This window comes from Muscardinus avellanarius (assembly GCF_963383645.1).
Source record: "Muscardinus avellanarius genome assembly, chromosome: 17".
NCBI lineage: Eukaryota > Metazoa > Chordata > Mammalia > Rodentia > Gliridae > Muscardinus > Muscardinus avellanarius.
The window spans coordinates 53738872-53766266 of record NC_137803.1 but is presented as its reverse complement, the minus strand read 5'-3'; the positions used below and the strand labels follow the sequence as shown (position 1 = coordinate 53766266).

Sequence of the window (27395 nt, the reverse complement as noted above, 5' to 3'; positions counted from 1 at the left end):
GTTTTCAGCCAGACTTGGTGGCACACGCTTGTAATCCCAGCATTTGGGGGGCTCAGACAGGAGGATCACAGGTTCAAGGACAGCCTCAGCTATTTAGGCCCTTTGCAACTCAGTGAGACCCTTTTTCAAAATAAAGAATAAAAAAGAGGGCTGGGGGTGTAGCTCAGAGGTAAAATGTCCTGGGTTCAATCCCTAGTTCTGTTAAGAAAAACTCTATACTTAGCAAGGCCCTGTTTCGAAATGGGAAAAAAAAAAAAAAAGGAGATATAGCTCAGAGATAGAATGCCCCTGGGTTCAATCCTTAGAATCACAAAAAGGAATATAAAATAAAAAGAGGAAGCTGGGTGCTGTGGCATACACTTGCAATCCCAGCATTTGGGAAGCTGAGACAGGAGGATCACAGTTCGTGGATAGCCTCAGCTACTTAGTGAGGCCTTTTGCAACTCAGTGAGACCCTATTTCAATAATAAAAAGACTAAAAAATAAGGCTGAGGGTATATCTCGGAGGAACAATGCCCCTGGGTTCCTTTCCCAAAGAAAATGTAGCTGGGCGTGGTGGCTCACGCTTATAATCCCAGCATTCGGGAGGCTGAGACCTGAGGATCACGGTTTGTGGACAGCCTCAGCTACTTAGTGAGGCCCTCTGCAACTCAGTGAGACCTGGTTTCAAAATAAAGAATAAAAAATAGGGCAGGGGTGTAGCTCGGAGGTCGAATGCCTCTGGGTTCCATCCCCAGACCCGCAAAAAAGAAAAAAGGAAAAATAAAGAAAATGTTATAAAAATATTGAGAGTCCTAATCTGTTCTGAGACTCTTACTAGATAAGTGCGCCTCTGAAAACATTTAAGATGTGGTCTGAGACAATTGGATATTAAGTTATGAGTATCTAGTTATTTTTTTATCACAGTGGAAACATATGACATTTTATTATTGCATTTCTTTTTTTTTTTTTTTTTTTTTTTGTGGGTCTGGGGATGGAACCCAGGGGCATTCGACCTTCGAGCTATACCCCCTGGCCTATTTTTTATTTTATTCTTTATTATGAAACCAGGTCTCACTGAGTTGCAGAGGGCCTCACTAAGTAGCTGAGGCTGTCTGCGAACCACGATCTTCAGGTCTCAACCTCCCGAATGCTGGGATTAACAAGGTGTACCACCACGCCCGGCTTATTGCATTTCTTAAAAAGAAAAATATTTTATTTTATTTTATTTTTTGGTGGTACTGTGGGTGGAACCCAGAGGCTTTCTACCTCCGGGCTATATTCCCAGACCTTTTTTATATTTTATTTGGAAACAGGGTCTCACTAAGTTGCTGAGAGCCTCACTAAGTAGCTGAGGCTGGCTTCGAACCCGTGCAATCCTCCTGTCTCAGCCTCCCAAGTGCGGGGATTATAAGCGTGCACCACCACGCCCTGTGAAAAATATTTTAAAAGTGAATTTATGCATGGCATGATACCAGTAATCCCAATTCTTGGGAGACTGAGAAAGGAGGATAAGGAGGTTTGAGGTCAGTCTCAGCAATTTAGGCCCTTGACAATTTAGTGAGACCCTGTTCCCTGTTTCAAAATAAAAAAATAAAATAGGGCTGGGTGTGTAGCTCAGAAAGACTATCCCTGGGTTCAATCCCCAGTACCAGAAGCAGAAACCAAGTCGATACACGTGGAAACGCGCACAAAGGCGCCGCTTTTACCGTGGCGGGGTGAGAACACGTCATCCTCGGCGTTCAGACACAGCACCGGGATCCCCACTGCGTCCAGCCTGCGGGTGGGACTGGCGTCCGCATAGTAGTCGTCGATCGTCTGGTAGCCGAACATGACGGCAGTGAACCGCTTATCAAACTCTCTGATAGATTTGGCCTGGGACATAAAACGAATCGTGTGAATTCTTGGAATCCGGGGAGAAAACGAAAGGAGCGCACAAAGTTTCTCTCCTACCTTCATGACGTGATCCATATCAATTTGTTTTACAAACAGATGCCGGTGCCTGGAATGAAAGAATTCAAAACTAAGCTAATGACACAATGATTCCTTAGTATTTTTAGCAATATTTATACCCAATATTTGTAATTTAACAAGCAGATAAAGTTTTTTTCCCTCCCCATAGTACTGGGGATGGAACCCGGGGACATTCTACCTCCGAGCTATACCCCCAGCCCTATTTTTTATTCTTTATTATGAAACAGGGTCTTACTGAATTGCAAAGGGTTTCACTAAGTAGCTGAGGCTGTCAGCGAACCATGATCCTCCTGTCTCAGCCTCCCAAATGCTGGGATTACAAGCATGCACCACCAAGCCCGGCTCTATTATTTATTTATTTATTTATTTACTTATTTATTTACTTATTTATTTATTTGCGGTACTGGGGATTAAACCCAGGAGTGTTTAACCTCCGAGCTTCACCCACAACCCTATATTTTACTCTTTATTTTGAAACAGGGTCTCACTAAGTTGCATAGGGCCTAAGTAGCTAAGGCTGGCTGCAAACCTGCAATCCTTCTGTCTCGGCCTCCCAAGTACTGGGATTACAAGTATGTAGCACCACGCTCAGCTTCAAACAGGCAAAGTTTAACCCAATGTTTAATGTTAACTAACGATAGTGATGCTTTTCAATAAGTCATATACAAATTTAATCATAGTTTTTATTTAGACTCGATTTTTGTGTGGTGCTGGGAATTGAACCAAGGGGCATTCTACCTCTGAGCTACACTCTAGCCCTATTTTTTATTCTATTTATTTATTTATTTATTTATTTAGTACTGGGAATGAATCCCAGGGGCATTCTACATCCAAGTTGTACCTCAAGCCCTATTTTTTTTTCCACGGTTCTGGGGATGGAACCCAGGGACATTTTACCTCCAAACTACACACCTAGCCCTATTTTTTAGTCTTTATCTTGAAACAGGGTCTCGCTGATTTGCAAAGGGCCTCACTAAGTAGCTGAGGTTGTCCGCAAACCTCCATCTTCCTGTCTCAGCCTCCCAAATGCTGGGATTACAAGCGTGTGCCATCAGGTCTGGCTCCCTATTTTATTTTTTTATTTGGAAACGGTCACATTAAGTTTTGAGAGCCTTATATTAAATTTCTGAGACTGGCTTTGAACCTGTGATCCTCCTGTTTCAGTCTCCCAAGTACTCCCAAGATTCTAAATTAAAGATATCAATTTACTTAATAATGTGTGGAAGTCAAGCATGGTGGGGCACACCTATAATCTCAGTACTTGGGAGGCTAAAACAGGAGGATTATAGGTTTGAGGACAGCCTCAGCAATTTAGCAAAACTTTTTCAAATAAAAATTAGAAGCTAGGTTACAGTAGCACATGTGTATAATCCCAGTACTTGGAAGGCTGGTACAGGAGGACCACAGGTTCACAACCAGCCTCAGAAACTTAGTGAGGCCCTCCATAATTTAGTGAGAGCCCATTTCAAAATAAAAAATAAGATAGGGCTGGGGGTATAGCTTAGAGGTAGAATGTCCCTGGGTTGAATGTTCAGTACCATACAAATAAAATAAAGTATAAAAAGAGCTAGAGGCTAGTTCAGAAGGAGAATGCCTGTAGGTTGAATCCCCAGTATTTAAAAAAAAAAAAAAGCAACATCCACAAAACATGGTAACAACCTTAAAAAAATAGAAACATCCTTATATTCTTTGCTACCATGCATGCCAATAACTGTTAGGAGATATACAAATAAAGCTAAGCATGGTGGCACATGCTTATAATGCTAGTACTGGGGAGGCTGAGACAGGAGGATCGCAGGTTCAAGGACAGCCTCAGCAAGCAGTGAGAATTTCATCAACCTAGAGAGACCCTGTTCCAAATAAAAGTTAAATACGGCTGGGGATGTAGCTCAGAGGTAGAGTATCCCTGGGTTCATTTAATTCCTACACACACACACACGATACACTAATAATTCCAGAAAACTTAGTGCAGCAAAGACCATATATTTTAGTTCTGTAAGAACTGTTAGTTAAGACTCTGGAAATGAACTTCATTCTCTATTTCCATAAAATAGTATGCTTGTAAGTACATGCTTAAGAAGCCATATTATTCAAAATTGAAGGCACTGCATACATTCTCTACCATTTAGGAAAGAATTAGGTACCGATAAGATTAACAAGAAGTAGAAAACCTAGGGAAATAGCCCATGTTATAATCTAACACATTCTATATTAATGTTTAAGCTTTTTAGAAATAGTTAACAGTACCCAGGAGTGGTGGTACATGCCCATAATCCTAGTACTTGGGAGGCTGAGACAGGAGAATTGCAGGTTCGAGGCCAGCCTCAGCAAGTAGTGTGACTCTTATCAAACTAGCAAGATCCCATTTCAAAATAAAAATACGGTTGGGAGCCAGGCATGGTGGCGCACGCTTGTAATCCCAGCGCTTGGAAGGCTAAAACAGGATGATCGCACAGGTTCGAACCAGCCTCGGCTACTGAGTGAAGCTCTCAGCAACTTAGTGAGACCCTGTTTCCAAATAAAGTATAAAATAGGTCTGAGGGTGAGCCTAGAGGTAGAAAAGCCCCTGGGTTCCACCCCCAGTACCACAATAAATAAATAAAATAAAATACGATTGGAGGTAGAAGCCCTCACATTCAATCCTCAGTACCACAAACAGAAAAAAAAAATAGTTAACAGTGGTTTAGAGTAGTGATCCTCAGAGCCTATGGCTTTCTTTATTTTTAGCTTACGTTCATTAATTTTTTAATTTTGCATAGACTTACAACATAGAGAATATTTTGTTACAGCAGTGAATGCATATACTATGTAATCAAGTACACATGTATTAGGATTATACTTTAAAACTTTTTCTTTTTTTTTTTTGCGGGGCTGGGGATGGAACCCAGAGGCATTTGACCTCGGAGCTGCACTCCCAGCCCTATTTTCTATTCTTTATTTTGAAACAGGGTCTCACTAGGTTGCAGAGGGCCGAGGCTGGCCGTGAACCGTGATCCTCCAGTCTCAGCCTCCCGAATGCTGGGATTACAAGCGTGCGCCACCACGCCCGGCTTCTTTAGAACTTTTTATCGTTGGGGCAGGAGCTCTAAAAAGTTTGGAGAGAAAAGATTTAAGAGATGACTTACTTATTAACTGAAGACTGGAGGCAGGTTGTCAGATAGTAATTAAAAAGCAGCCAGTTGAGTGGTTTCTCCAGTGACTCTGAGCAAGCGAACGTGTTCCAACCAACTGAAAACGTCGCCGCGGCCATCAGAGGCGTTCTGGGCCCGGTTTTGCCCAGGTAATTTAGAAGCAGCATTCTAAACGAGAAGGAACAGGAAAGGTGGTGACTAGCTTGTTACACCTCTCAAGACATCTCATTTGTTGTCAGGAAATGCTCATTGCAGAGAAGAAAGCTGTCAGCCCGGGTTTCCGTTCTTGACCTTGGGGAGCAGCAAGTGTCTCTGATCTTTCCTCAGGTCCAAGTGCTTATCTTGCATCCCCGCTACGGTCATCTTTGTATATGTGATGTATCCTTCAAGTAAAGCAGGACAACATTAAAGAGAAACATCCTAGGGGAGGCTCTCAAATGTGGCCGCACACTGCAATCCCACGGCGAGGCTGTAACATGATACTGATACACGCATGTCTAGATCTTACCCCAGAAATCCTTTCATATATTTATTCTTCTGGTGGTGCTGGTACTGTTATTTGGTAACAGGGTCTTACTAAGTTGCTGAGGCTGGCTTTGAACCTGCAATATTCCTGTCTCGGCCTCCCACGTTCTGGGATTACAGGCGTGCGCCACCACGCCGTTTACCCCAGAAATTTTAAGTGCACTGGTCTGAGTCGCCTACATACTCGCACCGTACAGGGAGGCTCTGCAGGCCGCTCCAGGACACAGACTTGCTGAGTTGTGCAGAGCAGCTGGCCCCTCAATTAACTAGTTTTCTCTCTCTGCTCCTTCTTGTATATCCTTGTTTCCTATCACCTGTTTTCCTCTGCCTTTTATTCCACCAATTTCCCAATTCTATCCAAGTTCTATTTAGGTAAGAGGGCTAAGCTCTGAGTTTAATAATGTAAAAAAAAAAATCTAAGTTTAACTTTGTCAGCTAAAAGAAAGGATGATGTTCTAATTCCACTTTTTCTTTCTTTTTTTTTGGTATTAGGGATTGAACTGAGAGGTGTTCTACCTCTGAGCTACACCCCAGTCCTATTTTATCTTATTTTATTTTTTGTGGTACTGGGGTTGGAACCCAGGGCATTCTACCTCTGAGCTATACCCCCAGCCCTATTTTTTTATTCTTTATTTTGAAACAGGGTCTCACTGAGTTGCCTAGGGCCTAAGTAGCTGAGGCTGTCTGCAACCCACAGTCCTCCTGTCTCATCCTCCCAAATGCTGGGATTACAAGCGTGTGCCACCACATCTGGCTCCTATTTTGTTTTTTATTTTGAAACAAGGTCTCACTAAGTTGCTGAAGGCCTTGCTAAATTGCTGAGGCTGGCCATGTACCTGTGATCCTCCTGTCACAACCTCCCAAGTACTAGGATTACTGGTATGCACCACCACATCTGACTCTAATTCCATTTCTCATTTTATTTTCTGTACTTAATTTATTTTATTGCCCATGTTCAGAAATTAGTAAAATGAAGCCGGGCACATCTAATACCAGCATTTGAGAGGCTGAGACAGGAGGATTGCAGTTCAAGGACAGCCTTAGCTACTACTTAGTGAGGCCCTTTGCAACTCAGTGAGACCCTGTTTCAAAATAAAGAATTAAAAAAAAAAAATAGGGCTGGGGTGTACTCCGAGGTAGAATGCCCCTGGGTTCCACTTCTGAGTATCGCAAAAAAAAAAAAAAAGTAAAATGGATAAAAACTTTCCCCCTCATTCTTTTTCCCAATCTGAATGACCTGAGGGCAAATATGAGATTTGAGATGAAAAGGAAACATTCAGCTTTTGACAGCAGTGACGCACTCCTCATCTGTAGTGCTGTGGTTCACTAGCTATCGAAGGGTGACGCTTCCACTCCTACCAGGCTTCATTCTAGGGGCCTAGCTGTGTGTGTGGTGCCTGGGATTGAACCCAGAGGCGTTCTACCTCCAAGCTACACCCCCGGCCTGATTTTATTTTTATTTTATTCTTTTATTTTTTGCAGTACTGGGGATGGAACCCAGGGGCATTCTACCTCCGAGCTACACCCCCAGCCCTATTTTTTATTCTTTATTTTGAAACAAGGTCTCACTGGGTTGCAAAGGACCTCACTAAGTAGCTAAGGCTATGAGCAAACCTCAGTCCTCCTGCCTCAGCCTCCCAAATGCTGGGATTACAATGTGCGCCACCACGCCGGACTTTTTTTTTTTAAAGCAGGGTCTCATTGAGTTGCTGAGGGCCTTGCTAAATTGCAGTTGGCCTTGAACCTGCTATCTTCCTGCCTCAGCCTCCCAAACAATGCGATCACAGGTGTGCACCACTTTGCCTGGCTTAATTTTTTTTAATTTTGAAGCAAGGCTTCATAGACTAGGGTGGTGGTGCATACCTGTAATCCCATTAACTTGGGAAGCTGAAGCAGGAGGATCACAGGTTTGTGGCCTGCCTCAGCAATTCACTGAGGTCCTCCACAACTAGTGAGACCTTGTTTCAAAATAAAATAGGGATGGGGGTATAGTTCAGAGGTAGAATGCTCTGGGGTTCAATTCCTACTACCAAAAACACACCAAAAAAACCCCCAAAGGTTTCACTAAGTTTCTGAGTCTCACTAAGTTGCCGAGATCAGCTGCAAACTTGTGATCCTCCTGCCTCGGCCTCTCAAATACTGGGATTACAGGTGTGTGCCATCATGCCCAGCTTCTATACATTTTTTTTTTTTTTTTTTTTTTGGTGGTAGTGTGGATGGAAGCAAGGGGCATCCTACCTCTGAGCTATACCCTCAGCCCTATATTTTATTCTTTATTTTGAAACTGGGTCTCACTGAGTTGCAAAGAGACTCACTAAGTACCTGGGGCTGTCCGCAAACCACAATCCTCCTGTCTCAGCCTCCTAAGTACCGGGATTACAATTGTGCACCACCACACCTCGTCAGCTTCTTTACATTTTTAAAGTGTGTTACCAAGTCTTTGGGATGCTGACTCTGGTCTAGAGCAGCAGAGGTTCCTGGACTTGCATCAGCCTGGCTCAAAGCCTGGACATGGCCCCGAGCATCGCAGGCTTGGGACTGCCCAGCGCATGGGCTCTGGGCCCAGAATCTTCCTCCGACTATGCTTCTGCCAGATGGGGCTCCAAAAGAAAAAAAGCATCCAGCTTTAAAACACATCCCCAGCGGTAAGCCCGCTCAGAGCCCGCCACAGTGCTAGGCAACTGGAAAGGATGCTGCTTTGCAGTAATTTACAAGACATTAATATGCACCAAGCCGCAAGGCTCCGGTCCAGTTCCGCCGCGGGCGCTTGGGCTTGAGTGCGGCAGGAACAGGCCTCTCCCGGGGGCTTCTGAACAGCGAAGCCGGCCTCTTTACAGAAGGCCCGCCTTAAAAAAAAAGTCAAGAATATAGGATTCAGGGAAAAAGTTCAGCTCCCGTCCTGTCCTTTGTGGTACGCGCTGAATGGGGTAAAGGGAAGAGCAGCTCCATTCTGCCCACTAAGCGCAAGAGGCATTCTGCCCGCCTTTCTGCACCGACTCAGTCTTCTTTAGTAGGTCAGGTCAGACCTTCCATGCTAATGCAAGACATGTCCTCTTGCCTTCTCAGGTTTGCGTTGGCAGAATCTAGAGTGCTCTGCTTCGAGCCTGTTTTGCAGAGCCTGTTATTCCCAAAGGCTGTTTATTTTCAAGTATATGTATTCCTAAGCTGCTTTGAAAACTGAAATAACAGGAAAATAAGTTATAAAATTAAGAAAAAATATCTTTGTTTTTGACACTGGGGATCAAATCCCGGGGCATTCTACCTCTGAGTTGTACCCCCAACCCTATTTTATTTTTATTTTGAAACAGGGTCTCCCTAGTTTAGTGAGAGTCTCTGATTTGCTAACGCCGTGCTTGAACCTGCAATCCTCCTGTCTCAGACTCCCAAGAACTGGGAATACTTATTACTTTGTCAACCAAAAGAAATTTATTTTACACACACACACACACACACACACACACACACATGAAATAAATACTTATTGGGATTAGTTTGTATATATATAGTTTGCATATGTATATATACAAATGCTTTTATATATAATACTTATTGGGATTAGTTTGCATATTAAACTCCTAATATGCAAAGAACACAACAAATAATAGCATTCACACACTTGAAACAGCAGCAGGAGTAAAGATTAACGAGACTTGAGTTTCTAGGAGAGAATTCCACTGCAGGTCCATGTGCCAGCAACAAAACAGAACAAAATAACACCTGGGAAAATATCACTTGGAAGGCCACTGCGATGGAGAGCGATTATTTCTTTTTCTTTTCTTTTTTGCAGTATTGGGGATGGAACCCAGGGGCATTCTACGTCTAAGCTCTACCCTCAGCCCTATTTTTTTCTAATTCTTTATTTTGACACAGGGTCTCACTGAGTTGCAAAGGGCCTCACTAAGTAGGTCGAACTGCGATCCTCCAGTCTCAGCCTCCCAAATGCTGGGATTTCAAGCGTGCGCCACCACGCACTGCTTGAGAGCGATTATTTCTGTGACTGGAGTAATGAAGACCACGTAACAAGTTCAGCTTCCTAGTGGTCAAGGAGACCACAGCTCCAGAAAGGTGGGGAGGACATGGGGGGCCAGAGGGTCAGTGTGGCAGAGGGGTGACACAAATCAGCTTCGTGGGGTTCAGAGCAACTTCAGGCTCGCAACACCCCAGTGCCCTGAGGAAAGACTTGTGCATTTTTGGCCAGAGAGACTGCCAGGCAGGAGAATACTACACTCTGATTCCTTCCTTTCTTCCACCATATGTGATAAAGTATGATAACATCTATGTTAAGATGTCTGATTAATTTATACTCCCCTAAAACAGAGAGCCACTAAGACTGCTCGCCTCTCAGACATTTAATTAATTAATTTAGTGTGTGTGGTAGTAGGCATTGAACCCAGAGGCATTCTACCTCTGAGCTATACCCCCAGACTAGTTTTATTATTTATTTATTTATGTATGTGTGTATGTATGTATGAGTGTATGGTGCTGGGGATGAAACCAAGAGGCTTTCTACCTTCAGGCTATACTCCCAGACTTATTTTTGTATTGTATTTGGAAACAGGGTCTCACTAAGTTGCTGAGAGTCTAAGTAGCTGAGGCTGGCTTCAAACCCGTGTGATCCTCCTGTCTCAGCCTCCCAAGCGCGGGGATTACAAGCGTACGCCACCACACCCGGCTTTTTATTTTTTATTTTGAAACAGGGTCTCACTGAGTTGCAGAGGGCCTCACTAAGTAGCTGAGGTTGTCTGCGAACTGCCATCCTCTGTTGTCAGCCTCCCGAATGCTGGGATTACAAGTGTGCGCCACCACACCCAGGTCCAGACTGGTTTTATTTGTTATTCTGAACAAAGTCTCACCAGGTTGCTTTCTGAAAGCCTCATTAAATTGCCGAAGCTGGCTTCAAACCTGCAATCCTACTGTCTCAGCCTCCCAAGTACTAGGGTTACAGGTGTGTGCCACCACACCCAGCTTCAGTATTTTGGAAAGGGAAAACTTACCCTCCCATTGAAACCCCAGCAGCCAGAAAAGGAGCAGAAGGATACAGGTTGTGGACATGGTGAATCACAGTCTCCAAGTCTTCAGTGTTAGAACAGCAGTATGTCCTTGGGGTCTGGAAGCAGTGCCAAAGCACCAAAATGAAAATGTGAGGTCAATGGTTTGTGTAACACAAAAGCGTAAACAAGACTAGCAAAAAGTCGTAAGTACAAAAACCTTTGCATGTTCTCTAAATAATATCATATCCTTTTTGTATGAGTGTGGTGCTGCTAATTGAACTCAGGGACTACCTCCGAGCTACACTGCCAGCCCAATTCTTTATTATTATTACTATTTTTTTTGCAGTACTGGGTATAGAAGCCAGGAGCATTCTACCTCCAAAGCTACACCCCCAGCCCTATTTTTTTTATTCCTTTTTTTTCTTTTTTCTTTTTTTTTTTTTTTTTTTTTTTTTGGTGGTACTGGGGTTCCTGGAAGCCCTTCTACCTCCAGGCTACACTCCCAGACCTATTTTATATTTTTGAAACAGGGTCTCTTATGCCAGCGCAGCTGGCTTTGAACCTGCGCGATCCTCCTGTCTCCGCCTCCCATGTGCGGGGATTACAAGCGTGCGCCACCACGCTTGGCTTTATTCTTTATTCTGAAACAGGGTCTCACTGAGTTGCAGAGGGCCTCACTAAGTAGTAGCTGAGGCTGTCTGCGAATTGTGATCCTCCTGTCTCAGCCTCCCGAATGCTGGGATTGCAAGCGTGCGCCACCACGCTTGGCTTTATTCTTTATTCTGAAACAGGGTCTCACTGAGTTGCAGAGGGCCTCACTAAGGAGCTGAGGCTGGCTGTGATCCTGTGATCCTCCTTTCTCAGCCTCCCAAGTACTGGGTTACACCCCATCCGACTTATCATTTCATATCTTGTAATTCACGTGTATGCCATTTAAAGTGAACATAATTTGTGCTGGCACTAACAGAAAAGACTGAATCAGGCTGCACAATGGTCAGCCCAGTACTTGGGGGCTGAAACAGGAGGACTGCAGGTTCCAGGCCAGACCCAGCAAATTAGTGAGACTCTCAGACCCCATTTCCAAATACAACAGGGCTGGGGATGCAGCCGAGGTAGACTGTCCCTGGGTTCGATTCCCCGCATGCACATAAAAAATCATTTGAATATGCACACGCCGATCTGTGAACCAGACACAGTGGGGAAGGACAGATACAGATGAAAAAAAAAAGGAACATTTTCCTCCAGGAGCCAAAATCATTCCTTTTTAGAAAATAAGTAAACAATCAAAAAAGGTCTTCCAATAGTGACACAAAATGTGAAGTGGTGGCTGGATGCTAAGCAGGGGACGTTTTCTCCCCGAGTACTGTCTGCCAGTGAAGGGGGAGGGCTCGGGCTCCACACGCCCTTTACGCCACTTAGGACAAATTAAAGTCTGACCTCTTACTTAAACACTTCTTTTCTAATAGCGTGCCGATAGAGCCCCAGTCGTGCCACGCTGCAACAGACACTGAAGTGTTACCTTATGTAAAGCTCACTATGCCTCAACACATGGTGCGTTAAAACAAATGGTTTTCACGCACAGTTCTTCAATAAGGGCTTTGTCTGTAGCAGAAAAGCTTCACAGAAGCTTCATTTGAGATCTGAGAAGAGCGAACAAGCCTCTCCATAGAATACATATGAGTGGGTGTGTGGAAAAAGACCTTTAATATGTAACAGTCTCAAATTTGATAACACAGGCATGAATCTGTTAACTTTAATAAAAACACTGAAACTAGCTGGACGTGCTGTAATCTCAGTACTTGGGAGGCCCAAACAGGAGGAACATGGTTCCTGGACTACTTAGTGAGGCTCTCTGCAATTTAGTAAGACCCCGTTTCAATCCACAGCCCCTGGGTTCAATTCCCAGCACCACACACACACACACACACACACACACACACACACCACCACCAACAACAACAACAAAACCCACTGAAACTAGTTTTCTGTATACCCCAATTTACTATTTCAACAAACTATAATCATGCTGCAGTTGTTATATGTCACCTATTGTTCGATGACTAATGAGTAGGTAGAGAAACTTAGAGTTTTCAGTGACTTTTTGCTAAAACACTGCCTTGTGCCTACTGCCATCTTTGTATATGTTACATGTGTATTACTTTGATTTTTCTTTATTTTGGGGGGAACTGGGGATTAAACCCTGAGGTGTTCTATCTCCAAACTACCAAATTACCCCCAGTACAATTTTATTTCTTATTTGGAAACAGGCTTTCACTAGGTTGCTGAGAGCCTCGCTAAATTGCCAAGGCTGGTTTTGAACCTGAGTTCCTCCTGTCTCAATCTCCCAAGTACTGGGATTTCAAGCGTGTGCCACCATGCCTGGTACCTGGGATTGGACTCAAAGGTGTTCTACCTCTAAGCTACACCCCCAGCCCTGTTTCATTTTTTTATCTCGAAACATTGTCACATTAAATTGTTGAGGGTCTCACTAAGTTGCTGACACTGGCCTCAAGCCTTCCATCCTCCTGTTTCAGCCTCCTAAGTACGAGGATTCTGGGTGTGTGTCACTGCACCTGACTACTGCCATCGTATTAAGATATGCAAATATGGAATGCTCCAAAAGACAAATGTTAGCCTGAAAGTATTTACAATGGTAACATTCACTGAATAATTAAATTTGTATACACAAAAGCCTGAGGAAGATTTTATTATTATACCTATTTTATACAAGAGGAAACTGATTTTTGTTTCAGTACTCCCGAATTTTTTTATTCTTTATTTTGAAACAGGGTCTTACTAAGTTGCAGGAGGTCTCACTAAATAGCTCAGGTTGGCCATAAACCTGGCTTTCTCCTGTCTCGGCCTCCCAAGTATTGGGATTACAAGCATGCACCACTACGCCCAATAGAAACTGAATTTTGAGAGGTTAATAGAGCCTGTAACTATAAGTGACTAAACTGAAATACTTAAAAACTAATCTTGTGATTAAATGTGCTTGAGGGATACAAATTTGACATAAAATCTAAATAAAACAATGTCTTTATCATCCTCATTGTAGTAACTGCAAAATTATTATTATTATTATTTTTTTTTTTTTTTTTGGTGGTACTGAGGTTCCTGGAAGCCCTTCTACCTCCGGGCTACACTCCCAGACCTATTTTATATATATTTTTTGAAACAGGGTCTCTTACGCCAGCGCGGCTGGCTTCGAACCTGCGCGATCCTCCTGTCTCCGCCTCCCAAGCGCGGGGATTACAAGTGTGCGCCACCACGCCCGGCCAAAAATTATTTTATTTTATTTTTTTGTGGGTACTGAGGATTGGACCCAGAGTTGTTATTTTGAAACAGGGTCTAAGATGACCTAAGTTGAGGCTGACCTTGAATCTGTGATCCTCCTGTCTCATTTTCCCAAGTACTTGGATTATAGGCATGTGCCACCACACCCAGATAATAATTGCAGGATTTTTCACGAGAATTTAAGTGAAGAAATAATTTTTTTTTTTGGTGGTACTGGGGTTCCCAGAAGCCCTTCTACCTCCGGGCTACACTCCCAGACCTATTTTTACATTTTTATTTGGAAACAGGGTCTCCTAAGCCAGCGCGCGGGGCTGGCTTCGAACCTGCGCGATCCTCCTGTCTCTGCCTCCCAGGCGCGGGGATTACAAGCATGCGCCACCATGCCCGGCAGAAATTATTCTTATTCACCATTTTTTACCATTTTTATTACACATGGCTCTATTCACACTTTATAGCTTTAAAGTTTCAGAATTATTTATGAACAGTCCCTCAACATGTACTCCTCTTAGGCAGACTTTAAGTGAAATATGTTTGTATATTCACACACACACACACACACACACACACACACACACACACACACACACCAGGAAAAAGAACATTGCCTATGTAAATTAACTAGGATCACAGAATCTCAGTGCCAGAACGTACCATAGATGTCACCTTATTCCTTCTTTATGTTTAAGAAAATTGAGGCCCAGCAAGGCTGAATAATTTGCAAAGCCAAATGATATGTTTGCAATAAATAAATGAGTTCTGGAAAGGCACCAGGATCCCATGAGACACAGCAAGTCAACATCCAGCACCCTCAGACACAAGTACTGAGACACAGCAAGTCAATACCCAGCACCCTCAGACACAAGTACTGAGACACAGCAAGTCAATACCCAGCACCCTCAGACACAAGTACTGAGACACAGCAAATCAATACCCAGCACCCTCAGACACAAGTACTGAGACACAGCAAGTCAATACCCAGCACCCTCAGACACAAGTACTGAGACACAGCAAGTCAACATCCAGCACCCTCAGACACAAGTACTGAGACACAGCAAGTCAATACCCAGCACCCTCAGACACAAGTACTGAGACACAGCAAGTCAATACCCAGCACCCTCAGACACAAGTACTGAGACACAGCAAGTCAATACCCAGCACCCTCAGACACAAGTACTGAGACACAGCAAGTCAATACCCAGCACCCTCAGACACAAGTACTGAGACACAGCAAGTCAATACCCAGCACCCTCAGACACAAGTACTGAGACACAGCAAGTCAATACCCAGCACCCTCAGACACAAGTACTGAGACACAGCAAGTCAATACCCAGCACCCTCAGACACAAGTACTGAGACACAGCAAGTCAATACCCAGCACCCTCAGACACAAGTACTGAGACACAGCAAGTCAATACCCAGCACCCTCAGACACAAGTACTGAAACACAGCAAGTCAATACCCAGCACCCTCAGACACAGTACTGGCTTTTCTCTAAATGTGACCTCAAATAGTAACATTAAGATCAAAACAGGCCAGGCACCATAGAGAATGCCCATAACCCCAGTACTTGGGAGTCTGAAACAGGAGGGTCACAGGTTCAAGGTTAGCATGTGGTTAACTTAGTGTGTCAAAATAAATAAGTAAATAAAATAAACCAGGCATGGTGGCGCGTGCTTATAATCCCAACATTCGGGAGGCTGAGCCAGGAGGGTCGCGGTTCATGGACAGCCTCAGCTACTTAGGGGGTGTAGCTTGGAGGTCGAATCCCCCTGGGTTCCATCCCCAGACCAGAAAAAAAAAAAAAGTAGGAGCCGAGCATGGTGGCGCAGGCTTGTAATCTCAGTACTTGGGGGGCTGAAACAGGAGAATTGCGGTTCCCAGACAGCCTCAGCTACTTAGTGAGACCCTCTGTAAAAAATAGCGCTGGGGGTATAGCTCGGAGGTAGAATAAAATAAAATAAAATAAAATAGGGCTGGTGGAGGTAGAATGCTGAGTAGAACATCCCTGGGTTCAATCCAGTGTCTGTCTGTCTGTCTCTCTGAAATCAAAATGAGTAATACTGCCAATAAAGAGGAGTGGTTTTCTGGCCTTCACTCTAGATAAGCAGAACATGGTCTGATTCCTTAATGAAGTCTTTTCTTGTTGGGCAAGGTAGACTGCCCCGAGGTTCCACCCCAGTACAACAGCAGCAGCAGCAGCAGCAGCAGCAGCAGCAGCAGCAGCAGCAGCAGCAGCAACAACAACAACAACAACAACAACAACAACAACAAACAACAACAACAACAGAACCTTTTCTTTTGCAATAGCACATGCATATGTCCCCAGCTGTGCTACAACGGACTGTTAAAATACATAAAGCGGCCAGCCATGGTGGCGCAGGCTTGTAATCCCAGCGCTTGGGAGGCTGAGACAGGAGGATCGCACAGGTTTGAAGCCAGCCTTAGATACTTCGTGAGGCTCTAACTTATTGAGACCCTGTTTCCAAATAAAATATAAAATAGGTCTGGGGGTGTAACCTGGAGGCAGAAAAGCCCCTGGGTACCACCCCCAATACCACACACATACACAAAAAATACATAAAGCTGATTATGTCTCAACACAAAGTGAGCCACTAGCATGGATCAAAAAGCTGCCAGAGCTGGGTGTGGTGGGCCCGCTTGGTTTATAATCCCAGTATCTGGGAGGCTGAGACAGGAGGGTAGCAGGTTCAGTGCCAGCCTGAGCAACTTGTGAGGCCCTCTGCTTAGGAAGGTTCTCTGCAACTTAGTGAGACCCTGTTTCAAAATAAAGGGTAAAAAATAGGATGAAGTTATTTTTTTAGCTTCGGAGTAGCTCAGAGGTAGAATGCTCCTGGGTTCAGTCTCCAGTACAGGGGATAAAAAAAAGTTGCCAGAATTTAGCCAAACAAGGTGGCACAGGCCTGAGAAAGGATCACAGGTTCCAGGGCAGCCTTAGCAACTTAGTGAGGCCCCCAGCAACTTAGCGACATCCTGTTTTGTTTTTATTACTTATTTATTATCTTATTTTTTACTTATTTGTTTGCAGTACTGGGGATTGACCTCTGGGCGTTCTACTTTGGAGCTACACTCCCAGCCCTATTATTGGTATAAGCACTGCTCTGGCACAGCACCGCCCTTGTAGAGCCTGGTCATGTTAGAAACCAGCCTGTTTAGTTTCCTTAGGAACCGAGGAGTTCAGTTGTTTCCTTTAACAATGAAACTGCCAGAAACTAGTGACCGTGGCAAAGCAAAACCCATTCTTCTAGCAAAGCCCATTCTTTTCAGTGTCAACCCCACCCTAACAGACTCCTCAGCCATTTCAGTCTATGCCCCAAATACCCTATAAAACCCGAATTTTCAAAGGGTCTGGCTACTGCTCTCATCTGAGGCAGCCTACCAGGCTCCTAACAATAAACTCTTTTGCTTATCTGGATGTACAAGGTATATCCTGCACCAACCTTTCAACTATTTTTTATTCTTTCTTTCTTTATTTTTCATGTTTTGGTTCTTTGGGGGTTTTTTTGGTTTTTTTTTTTTTTGTGGCTCTGGGGATGAAACTCAGGGGCATTTGACCTCTGAGCTACACCCCCTGCCTTATTTTTTATTTTTTATTTTGAAACCGGGTCTCACTGAGTTGCAGAGGACCTCACCAAGTAGCTGAGGCTGTCCGCAAACCGCGATCCTCCAGGTCTCAGCCTCCCGAATGCTGGGATTACAAGCGTGCACCACCACGCCCGGCTTTATTCTTTATTTTGAAACAGGGTCTCACTAAGTTGCGGAGGACCTCACTACGTAGCTGAGGCTAGCTGGCTTCTGTCTCAGCCTACCAAGTACTGAGGTTACAGGCCTGCACCCGGCCGACATCTACTTTTTTTTTCTTTGCAGCGCTAGAGATGGAACCCAGGGGCATTCTATCTCCAAGCTACACCCCCAACCTTATTTTTATTCTTTTTTTTGGGGGGGAGGGGGAGGGTCTCATTGAGTTGCAAAGGACCTCACTAATAATTAGTTGAAGCTGTCCGCCTGGCTTTTTATATCTGTTTTAAAATACAAAAGCTCGTAATCCTCGCACTTGGGAGGCTGAGACAAGGAGGATCACATGGGTTCAAAGCCAGCCTTAGCTACTTAGTGAGGCTTTCAGCAAGTTAGTGAGACCCTGTTTCCAAATAAAATATAAAAAAGGTCTGGGAGTATAGCCCAGAGGTAGAAAGCCTTTGGGTTCCACCCCCAGTACCACCAAAATAAAATAAAATAAAATAAAATACAAAAGCCCAAACCCAAGTGTGTTGGTGCACACTTGTAATCCCAGCGCTTAGGAGACTGAGACAGGAGGATCACACAGGTTCGAAGCCAGCCTCAGCTACTTAGTGAGGCTCTCAGCAACTTAGTGAGACCCTGTTTCCAAATAAAATATAAAATAGGTCTGGGAGTGTAGCCCAGAGGTAGAAAGCCTCTAGGTTCTACCCCCAGTACCACAAAACAAACAAACAAAAAAAAAAACAACAAAAAAAAACACCCCCGGCTTTGTCTCAGCCTCCCAAGTTCTGGGATTACAGGCCTGTACCACCACGCAGTGAGGCCTTTTGCAACTCAATGAGAGCCTGTTTCAAAATAAAGAATAAAAAATAGGGCTAGGGGTGTAGCTCAGAGGCAGAATGGCCCTGGGTTCCGTCCAAGTATTGCAATAAATAAATAAATGAATAAATAAATAAATAGGGCTAAGGGTGTGGCAATGGCATGGAAGTAGAATGCTTGTTTTAGTCCCCAGCATGTGTGCCTGTGTGCGCACGCACACACACACACACACGCATGCACACTGTAGGTGACACTGCCCTCTCCCCACAGCTGATGTGCTGTCGACTTTTGCAGTTTCTTTCTCTAGTAAAGGCCTGGCTAACTGGGTTCGCTTGGGAGGGCAGCTGGGAGGGTGCCGGCAGGAAGTAGCGGCATCGGCACGGGAGGTGGGCACAAAAGGTAAAATGTTCATAAAGAAAATCCCGTCACCCCGTTATGCTGCGGGCCGCAGGGCTCGATCCTCGGGAGCACTCTGGTACAGCATGTTGAACATGGCTGATAACAATCCCAACCAAAGAGCAGTGAGCTGGGTGACTTCTCCCCCGTTCCTTCAGCCACTGCTTCAAGGCTGCTCCCGAAGGACGCTAACCCCGCAGCACTTCTGGTCTGGCAGGCTCCAGGCGAGGGGGACGCAGAGTTTAGCAAGTACACGAAGAGTTGTAACCCACGGCCTTAATATTTTAAAGACAAGTTGACATAATAAATAACTTCTAGCTGATAGGCTAAAACTCCCGAAGGACAAAGGAGGATGGTACAGGCCTTCCTCAAAGAGGGCATATGTTATGTGACCCCGGCTTTGTTAAACACGTGACACATCTTGGTTGTAACAAAGACTTAAACTGGAGATAATGGGTGGGCCCACACATAGTTGGGTCAGGAGCAGATAGAAAGACTAGTGGTTAAGCAAGATGGGAGATAATGCATCCTTATAAAAACTGTTCTATGCTCAAAACTTCAGTGTCTTCTTTCCAAGGCACTCCACTACATCCCTCTGATGCGGTGCTTTATTATTCTGTCCCTTCTTTCTACCTTTGTAATAACAAAAACTGTTTAAGTTTACAGCAGTATAGTTCTGGCTATTTTTTTCTAAACTAGCTAAGAATAAGAACCCACAGCTCCGCCTCTTATTGTTACACAACCCTAGCCCCCTTTTTTGGTATGTGTGGTACTGGGGATGGAACCCAGAGGCATTCTACCTCCGAGCTACACCCCCAGCCCTTTTTTTTATTCTTTAAGACAGGATCTCACTGAGTTGCAAAGGACCTCACTAAGTAGCTGAGGCTGGCTGCGAACCTGGATCCTCCTGTCTCAGCTTCCCGAATGCTGGGACTATAAGCGTGAGCCACCACACCCAGCTACCCTAGACCTTTTTATTTATTTATTTTAACAGGGTCTCACCAGGACCTCGCCGCCTTCTCCAGCTCTGTCCACTCTAGCCCTTGTAGTCTCTCTAATACCACCCTGTAGCACCCCTCTGTCTCTGAAAGTCAAAAAGCACTTGTCAAACTGAGCGGAGACAAACAGGACCACAAGTGAGACCAACTGACCAACATGCTCTGACATGCAGAACTGTGGTGTTGTGTCACAGCCTCTTGCAATTTGATGGTCTTGCTATCTGATGGCCTTGCTATCTGATGGTCTCCCACAGCTGGCACCTGGCCTTCTTTCTTCATGGACCTAACATTAGAAACAAGCAGGGCCCAAGGAACTTGGGTCCCAGTAAAAAAAGGGCTCACTCAGGAAACACGCAAAGACTCTTAGGGGCAACCAATTGAATTGGCAAGGTTTGCAGTAATTGTCATCAGACCTAAAGATATAATTAGCTATATAATTAGCTTTCTAAACAGAAAACTAGTTAATTCTCAGTTACTAGGGTTACTAATATAACCAGCAACTATCTTTTAGTTTTGTTTTAGTGGTGGTGTTCTGAGGATTGAATTCAGGAGCCTAGAGCCCTCTACCACTGGGATACACCCCCAGCCCTATTCTCTTTCCTTCCTTCCTTTCTTTCCTTTTTTTTTTTTTTAAGTACTAGGGATTAAGCCCAGAGGCATTCTACCTCTGTGCTACACCCCCAGCCCTTTTTACTTTTTACTTTGAAATAGGATCTTGTTAAGATGCTGATGGCCTCCCTAAATTGCTAAAGCTGTCCTCAAACCTGTGATCTTCCTGTCTCAGCGTCTCAAGTAGTGGGATTACAGTTGTGTACCACCAAGTCCAGCTTTTGGTTTTTTTTTTAAGAGAGTCTCTCCTGGTTGCTGAGAGCCTTCCTAAATTGCTGAGTCTGGCCTCACATCTCTGATCCTCTCGTCTTAGCTTCCCAAATTACAGACTTATGCCACCACACCTGACTACCAGCAACTATTTTAGCGAAGTAAGTAATTCTTCTCTTTTTCTATCCTTCCAGGACAGAGATAAATTAAATCACATCTCCTGGCAGAGGATGAGGTACACCTGGCAGGCCAGTGGGGTAATAAAAACCTTGTTTAGAGTAAAGACGAGGATGGGAAAGTTATTTTGGAAAGATGCAAAAAATCCATATGAGCCAGGCGTGGTGGCGCACGCTTGTAATCCCAGAGCTTGGGAGGCTGAGACAGGAGGATCGCACAGGCTCAAAGCCAGCCTCGGCTACTTAGTGAAGCTCTCGGCAACTTAGTGAGACCTTGTTTCCAAATAAAGTGTAAAATAGGGCTGGGCATGTAGCCCAAAGGTAGAAAGCCTCTGGGTTCCACCCCCAGTACCACACACACACACACACACACACACACACACACACATCTCAATGACAGGAAGGTTCTAGCTGATGACTGGGCATAAATACTTTACACGTTAGAATAATATAAAGCAATACAAACCACGGTTGTTAAAACAGTTTAACAGAAACTATGGGGTTATGTTTTGTTTTGGGGTTTTGGAATTGAACCCAGGGCATTTGAACTCCAAGTTAGACGCTCAGCCCTTTATTTATTTATTTTTATTTAATTAATTAATTTATTTATTTTGCGGGTCTGGGGATGGAACCCAGAGGCATTTGACCTCAGAGCTACATCCCCTGCCCAATTTTTAATTCTTTATTTTGAAACAGGGTCTCACTGAGTTGCAGAGGCCTCACTAAGTAGCTGAGGCTGTCCGCGAATCGCCATCCTCTAGTCTCAGCCTCCCAAATGCTGGGATTACAAGTGTGCACCACCACGCCCAGCTTCCTTTTTTATTTTGAAACAGGGTCTCACTAAGTTGCTACAGGTCTCATTAAGTTGCTGAGATTATCCTTAGTGAGACCTTGTTTCAAAAATACTCCAAAGTAGCTGGGCGTGGTGGCACACGCTTGTAGTCCCCCGTGCTTGGGAGGCTGAAACAGGAGGATCGCACAGGTTTGAAGCCAGCCTCAGCTACTTAGTGAGGCTCTCAGCAATTTAGTGAGACCCTGTTTCCAAATAAAGTATAAATAATAGGTCTGGGAGTATAGCCTGGAGGTAGAAAGCCTCTGGGTTCCACCCCAGTACCACCAAAAAAAAAATACTCCAAAGTATGGGATTACAGTTATGGGCCACCATACCCAGCCAGTCATCTGTTTAATGGTTATTAGGCGTTTTGGGGGTTTTGTTTTGGGGTTTGTTTTTTATAAAGCATTAAAGAAGCCAGGTGTAGTGGTGTATGCTTGTAATCCCAGCATTTGGGAAGCAGAGACAGGAGGAATGTGGTTCACGGGCAGCCTCAGCTACTTAGTGAGGCCCTTTGCAACTCAGTGAGACCCTGTTTAAAAATACGGAATAAAAAATAGTCTACTTCAATGCCTAATACCACCATCATGATTTTGTTTTTGTCTAGAAACAAATCTTTAAGTTCACCTATTAGCCAGGCATGATGGTGCTGGCCTGTAATCCCAGTACTTGGGAGGCTGAGATAGGAGTTATCAAAGGTTTGAGGATAGTCTCTATAATTTAGCAATATTCCCAGCAACTTATTACATTTTTTTGTGGCACAAGAGATTAAACCCATGGCTGTGGGTTCTACCTCTGGGCTACACCCCCAGCCCTATTTTATTTCTATGAAACAGGGTCTCACTAAGTTGCTGAGACTCAAACCTACAATCCTCCTGTCTCAGCCTCCCATGTACTGGGACTACAGGCATGCACCATCATGCCTGGCTTAAAAGATTTTAGTGTGTGTGTGTGTGTGTGTTTGTGTGTGTGTGTGTGTGTATGTGTGTGTGAGTGGTTTTGGAGACTGAACTCGGAGGCATTCTACCACTGAGCTATACCCACAGGACTTTTTTTTTTTCAAAACAGGTTCTAAGTTACTGAGGGTCTTCTAAGCTGCTGAGGTTGGCCAAGAACCTCAGCCTCTCAAGTACTGGGATTGAGGTAGGAAACCCTGTCAGAGACTTAGAAATAGTGTTAGGAGTTTAGAGTTTAGACCTAAGATGGGAAAAAGTAAGAGTTCCTCACTCCTTCCCCTAGTTGCCCATAAGCGAGGGAGCAGACACTTCCAAAATATAAGGGAATTATTTTTTAGGCAGCCCAGAGTCCTGATCCGGGAGCTCTCCCTAATGTAAACAAGAGAGAGCCAGCTAAAAGGCTGGAGAGAGCTGGGGGGTGGTGTGTAACTCAAGAGCCCTGCTAGGTATAATTCTCAGGCTTCCTCCTCCCCTCTCCAAAGTGAGAGGCCGAGGGTACAAGAATCACGTGAGCCCTTTGTTCAGGGCTCAGTTCCGTGAATTTGTCAACCGAGCCATTTACCGGTAAATAAAGAAACCTGTCTTATTTCTGCCTCCGGAAATCCTGTCTCAGGAATCGGGAAAACTAAAGAGGGGGAGACGGAGTCTCCTGCAACAGGACTACAGTCATGCACATGACTTCTCTTACTGATTCTCAAGACTCCAGTCCACTGTTACTAGCCACCATCCACACTGGACACTGTCTTCTTCCTGTCTAACTGGCATTTGGTGTCTTTGACAACATCCCTCCAACCCCAGTCTCTAGCACCCACCTCTGTCCTCTCTGCTTCTTTAGCTCCTATGTTGACCCCCACCCCACCCACAGCGCCCTGGCCCCCAGGGGCCCTGTCAGTGGGGGCATCACCATGCACAGACCATGTCTTCAGCAGCGCTGCTTCCACCTGCCTCCCGCCCTCCACTGGAGCTGGCCGCCTCCTTCACCTGCTCTAACTTGAACCTGCAGGAGCTTTTCTTTTTTTTTTTTTTTTTTTTTTTTTTTTGCGGGTCTGGGGATGGAACCCAGGGGCATTTGACCTCTGAGCTACACCCCCTGCCCTATTTTTTATTCTTTATTTTGAAACTGGGTCTCACTGAGTTGCAGAGGGCCTCACTAAGTAGCTGAGGCTGTCTGCGAACCGCGATCCTCCAGTCTCAGCCTCCCAAATGCTGGGATTAACAGCGTGCGCCACCACGCCCAGCTAGATAGGAGTTTTTCTTTTAATAGCTTGACGAGAAGTCACATACCATACAATGCAGCTTTTTTTTTTTTTTTTTTTTTTTTTTTTTTGCGGGTCTGGGGATGGAACCCAGGGGCATTTGACCTCCGAGCTACGTGCCCTGCTCTATTTTCTATTCTTTATTTTGAAACAGGGTCTCACCAAGTTGCAGAGGGCCTCACTAAGTAGCTCAGGCTGTCCGCGAACCGTGATCCTCCAGTCTCAGCCTCCAGAATGCTGGAATGACAAGCGTGCGCCACCACAATACAGCCATTTTTAAAAACTTTTTTTTTTTTTTTGGTAATTGAAGATTTGTAATTGAAGAGGTATTCAAAGCTACAGCCCCAGTCCTTTTTCTTTTTTGTTTGGAAACAGGGTCTTGCTAGGTTGCTGAGGGCCTGGAAATGTTGCTGAGGCTGTCCATGCTGCAATCCTGGCTCAGCCTCCCAAGGACTAGGGTTACAGGTGTGCGCCATCTTCTCAGATTTACTGTATCCTTTTAAAAAGCACACGTTTATGCTTTTTAGTATATTTGTTCAGAATTGTACACTTTTTTTGGTACCAGAGATTGGATCCAGGGGCATTCTACCTCTGAGCTATATCCCTAGCTCTTTTTCTTTCTTATTTTGAAAGAGAGAGCTCTGTGTTGGTGAGGGCCTCTTTAAGTTTCTGAGGCTGGTTGCAAACCTGTGATCCTTCTGTCTCAGCCTCCCAAATCCTGGGGTTACGGGTGTGTACGATCCTGTCTAGCTACTACTACCACAATTTTAGGACATTTTTCTTACCGCAAAAAGAAAGCCCCTGCAATCAGCATTCATCTTCCCCAGACCCTAACTACGCACCCACTAATCAATCTACATTTTATTTTATTTTATTTTATTTTTTGGTACTGAGGATTGAAACCAGAGGCCTTCTACCACAAAGCTACACCCTCAGCCCAATTTTATTTATTTGGAAACAGGGTCTCACTAAGTTGCCGAGGCTGGCTTTGAACCTCTGATCCTCCTGTCTCAGTTTCCCAAGTGCTGGGAATACAAGTGTATTGTATGCCACCACACCTGGCTGATGTCTAGCTTTTTGAGGGACTGGCAGACTTTTTCAAAGTGAACAGGAAGCAGTTGCAGTTATCTCTAGGTGTACACAAGTCTGCATGCTGCTATAACAGAGACAGTGGGGCCTGCCCACAGCTCCCAACAAACTCAATGTTGACTAAACTAAGTCAAGAAGTAATTTATAACATAAAGGAGCCCCTGGATAACTCGGATTCCTATCCTTGAAAGCCAGTCTGCAGGGACAGAAGAGGAGGTTCCCTCACCTTGGGATTCAGGACTAACAAGCTCCTCATGTCCTACTGAGAAACCCCTCTGGCTTCCCCCCAACCCTGCCATGACTAATAGGAAAGCAGGGCAACAAGGTGCTGGAAGACTACGTCCTTAGCCTCTTTGCAAGACCATGATCAGCCCTGTACATTCTAAGTATAGCTCTCACATGATTCAGTGAAGCCTTTACGTTTGCATTTTCCATTCCTAGGAAAACTGCTCACCCCAAAGTCCATTTCACCTTTGCGCGTTCTCTTGGGTAAATTCAGTGAGAGATAGTTCCTTCCTGACTGATCTTTGTTGCTTCTTTTTTTGTTGTTTTTGTTCTTTTTTTAATGCCTACCCTAAGGTCTTACTTTGGGTCTGAGCCACATTCAATCCTTTTTGGAACAAGGAGAGGTATAAATAAGCATAAGCGTTTCTCTAGTCTAAAACAGCAATTGTTCATCGCTCCAAGACAGAAAGGATTACCAAGGAATCTGTGCAAATTAGCTCTAATCATTGATATTGGAATCTTGTTTTTGTGATCCAATTAAAAAAGAATTAAAGATGTTGAATGACTAAAGCGTAATTATAATCTGTCCTTTCGCTTTGCCCCACGGCTATCCCTGGCATTGAATTGCACACATTTTGTGTACTTCGCTAAGGATCAGGGTTATGTCGCCTGGTGGGTCTTCCCCACAGCCGACATCGTGGGCACTGCCTCCTTTAATAGGAGTACACCACAGTTTTTCTGGATGAGCAGATCTTTGTCCCTCATTTTATGGGACCTAACAGACTCTGCTTTTAGCATGTTCTTTCCTTGAGCGCCTTGGACCATGACTCCCCAGCTCTGTGTACAGCAAGCACATATAAGGACACACAGCAGACTGCAGCCGCTCAAACCCATCTGCTCGGCCAGGGCCACAGGAACAAGCTCAAATTTTTTCCTTTACAGTCCAGTCCGTCTGCAAGGTTCCAAAGGGCTGGACGAATGAGGAGACATGCGCCTTCACATCAGGCTCAAGTAAGACAGTAACGTTTTGTAACTTTTGCTTTTGAAAGCATACTGCTCTACGCCCGGCGTGGTGGCGCACGCTTGTAATCCCCGCGCTTGGGAGGCAGAGACAGGAGGATCGCGCAGGTTCGAAGCCAGCCTCGCGGGCTGGCTTAAGAGACCCTGTTTCCAAATAAAAATGGAAAAAAAAATAGGTCTGGGAGTGTAGTCCGGAGATAGAAGGGCTTCCAGGAACCCCAGTACCACCAAAAAAAAAAAAAAAAAAAAAAAGCATACTGCTCTTGATTCCCTCCGGTCCAAGTCACTATGTAGCAAGCTATTAAGAGCTCTGCTCTTCTCAGGGTCTCAAAATTGTGACATCTGTGACATGATGGTAAATTTTTATTTCCAGCATGATTTAATTATTTATAGTCTTTTTTTGTTGTTATTTTTGCAGTACTGGGGATGGAACCCAAGGGCATTCTACCTCCAAGCTACACCCCCAGCCCTGTTTTTTATTCTTTATTATGAAACAGCGTCTCACTGAGTTGCAAAACGCCTAAGTAGGTGAGGCTGGCCGTGAGCCATGATTCTCCTGTCTCAGTCTCCCAAATGTTGAGATTACAAGCGTGTGTCACCATACCCAGTTAATTATTTATAGTCTTAATGTCTTTCTCCATCAATGACTCAAAGAAAGTTTCATTCAATCTAGTAAAGTTACCTTTAACCTGTTGCACTGGTGATGGGCTAAAGGTCAAAAAGCAACAAGAAAATTTCAGCAAGTATACTATTTCTCATTCTAACTCACAGGTTTAAACATGGGACAGTGATGATTTTCTAAGAGGTGGGAGAGAAACCTATCATGGCAGAAACTGGGAGTTAGAGAGGGGAACAGACCCAATTTAAATTAAAAAGGTTTAGCTGGGCATGGTGGCACAAGCCTGTAATCACAGTACTTGAGAGGCTGGGACAGGAGGATCACAGGTTCAAGGCCAGCCTCAGCAATTTAGTGAGGCCCTCTGAAACTTAGAAACCCTGTTTCAAAATAAAAAATAAAATAGGGTTAAGGGTTTAGCTCAGAGGTAGAATGCCCCTGGGTTCAATCTTTAGTATACACACACACACACACACACACACACACACACACACACACGAAAAATATTACATATATACCTATATGTGACCTCAATAAACA

The 27395-nt window shown here is 44.5% G+C and overlaps 1 protein-coding gene across 1 annotated transcript in view; it reads right to left on the bottom strand.

The window, feature by feature from the left end:
- ABHD3 (abhydrolase domain containing 3, phospholipase) overlaps positions 1-27395 on the bottom strand; it is a gene marked incomplete at both ends in the record, with an annotated part of 52425 nt that overhangs the window by 3959 nt on the left and 21071 nt on the right. The window contains 4 exons of the mRNA XM_080714715.1: positions 1689-1854; positions 1933-1981; positions 5079-5252; positions 10604-10716. Coding sequence (XP_080570841.1) covers positions 1689-1854; positions 1933-1981; positions 5079-5252; positions 10604-10716 — 502 coding nt within the window. The remainder of the gene's footprint in view (positions 1-1688; positions 1855-1932; positions 1982-5078; positions 5253-10603; positions 10717-27395) is intronic.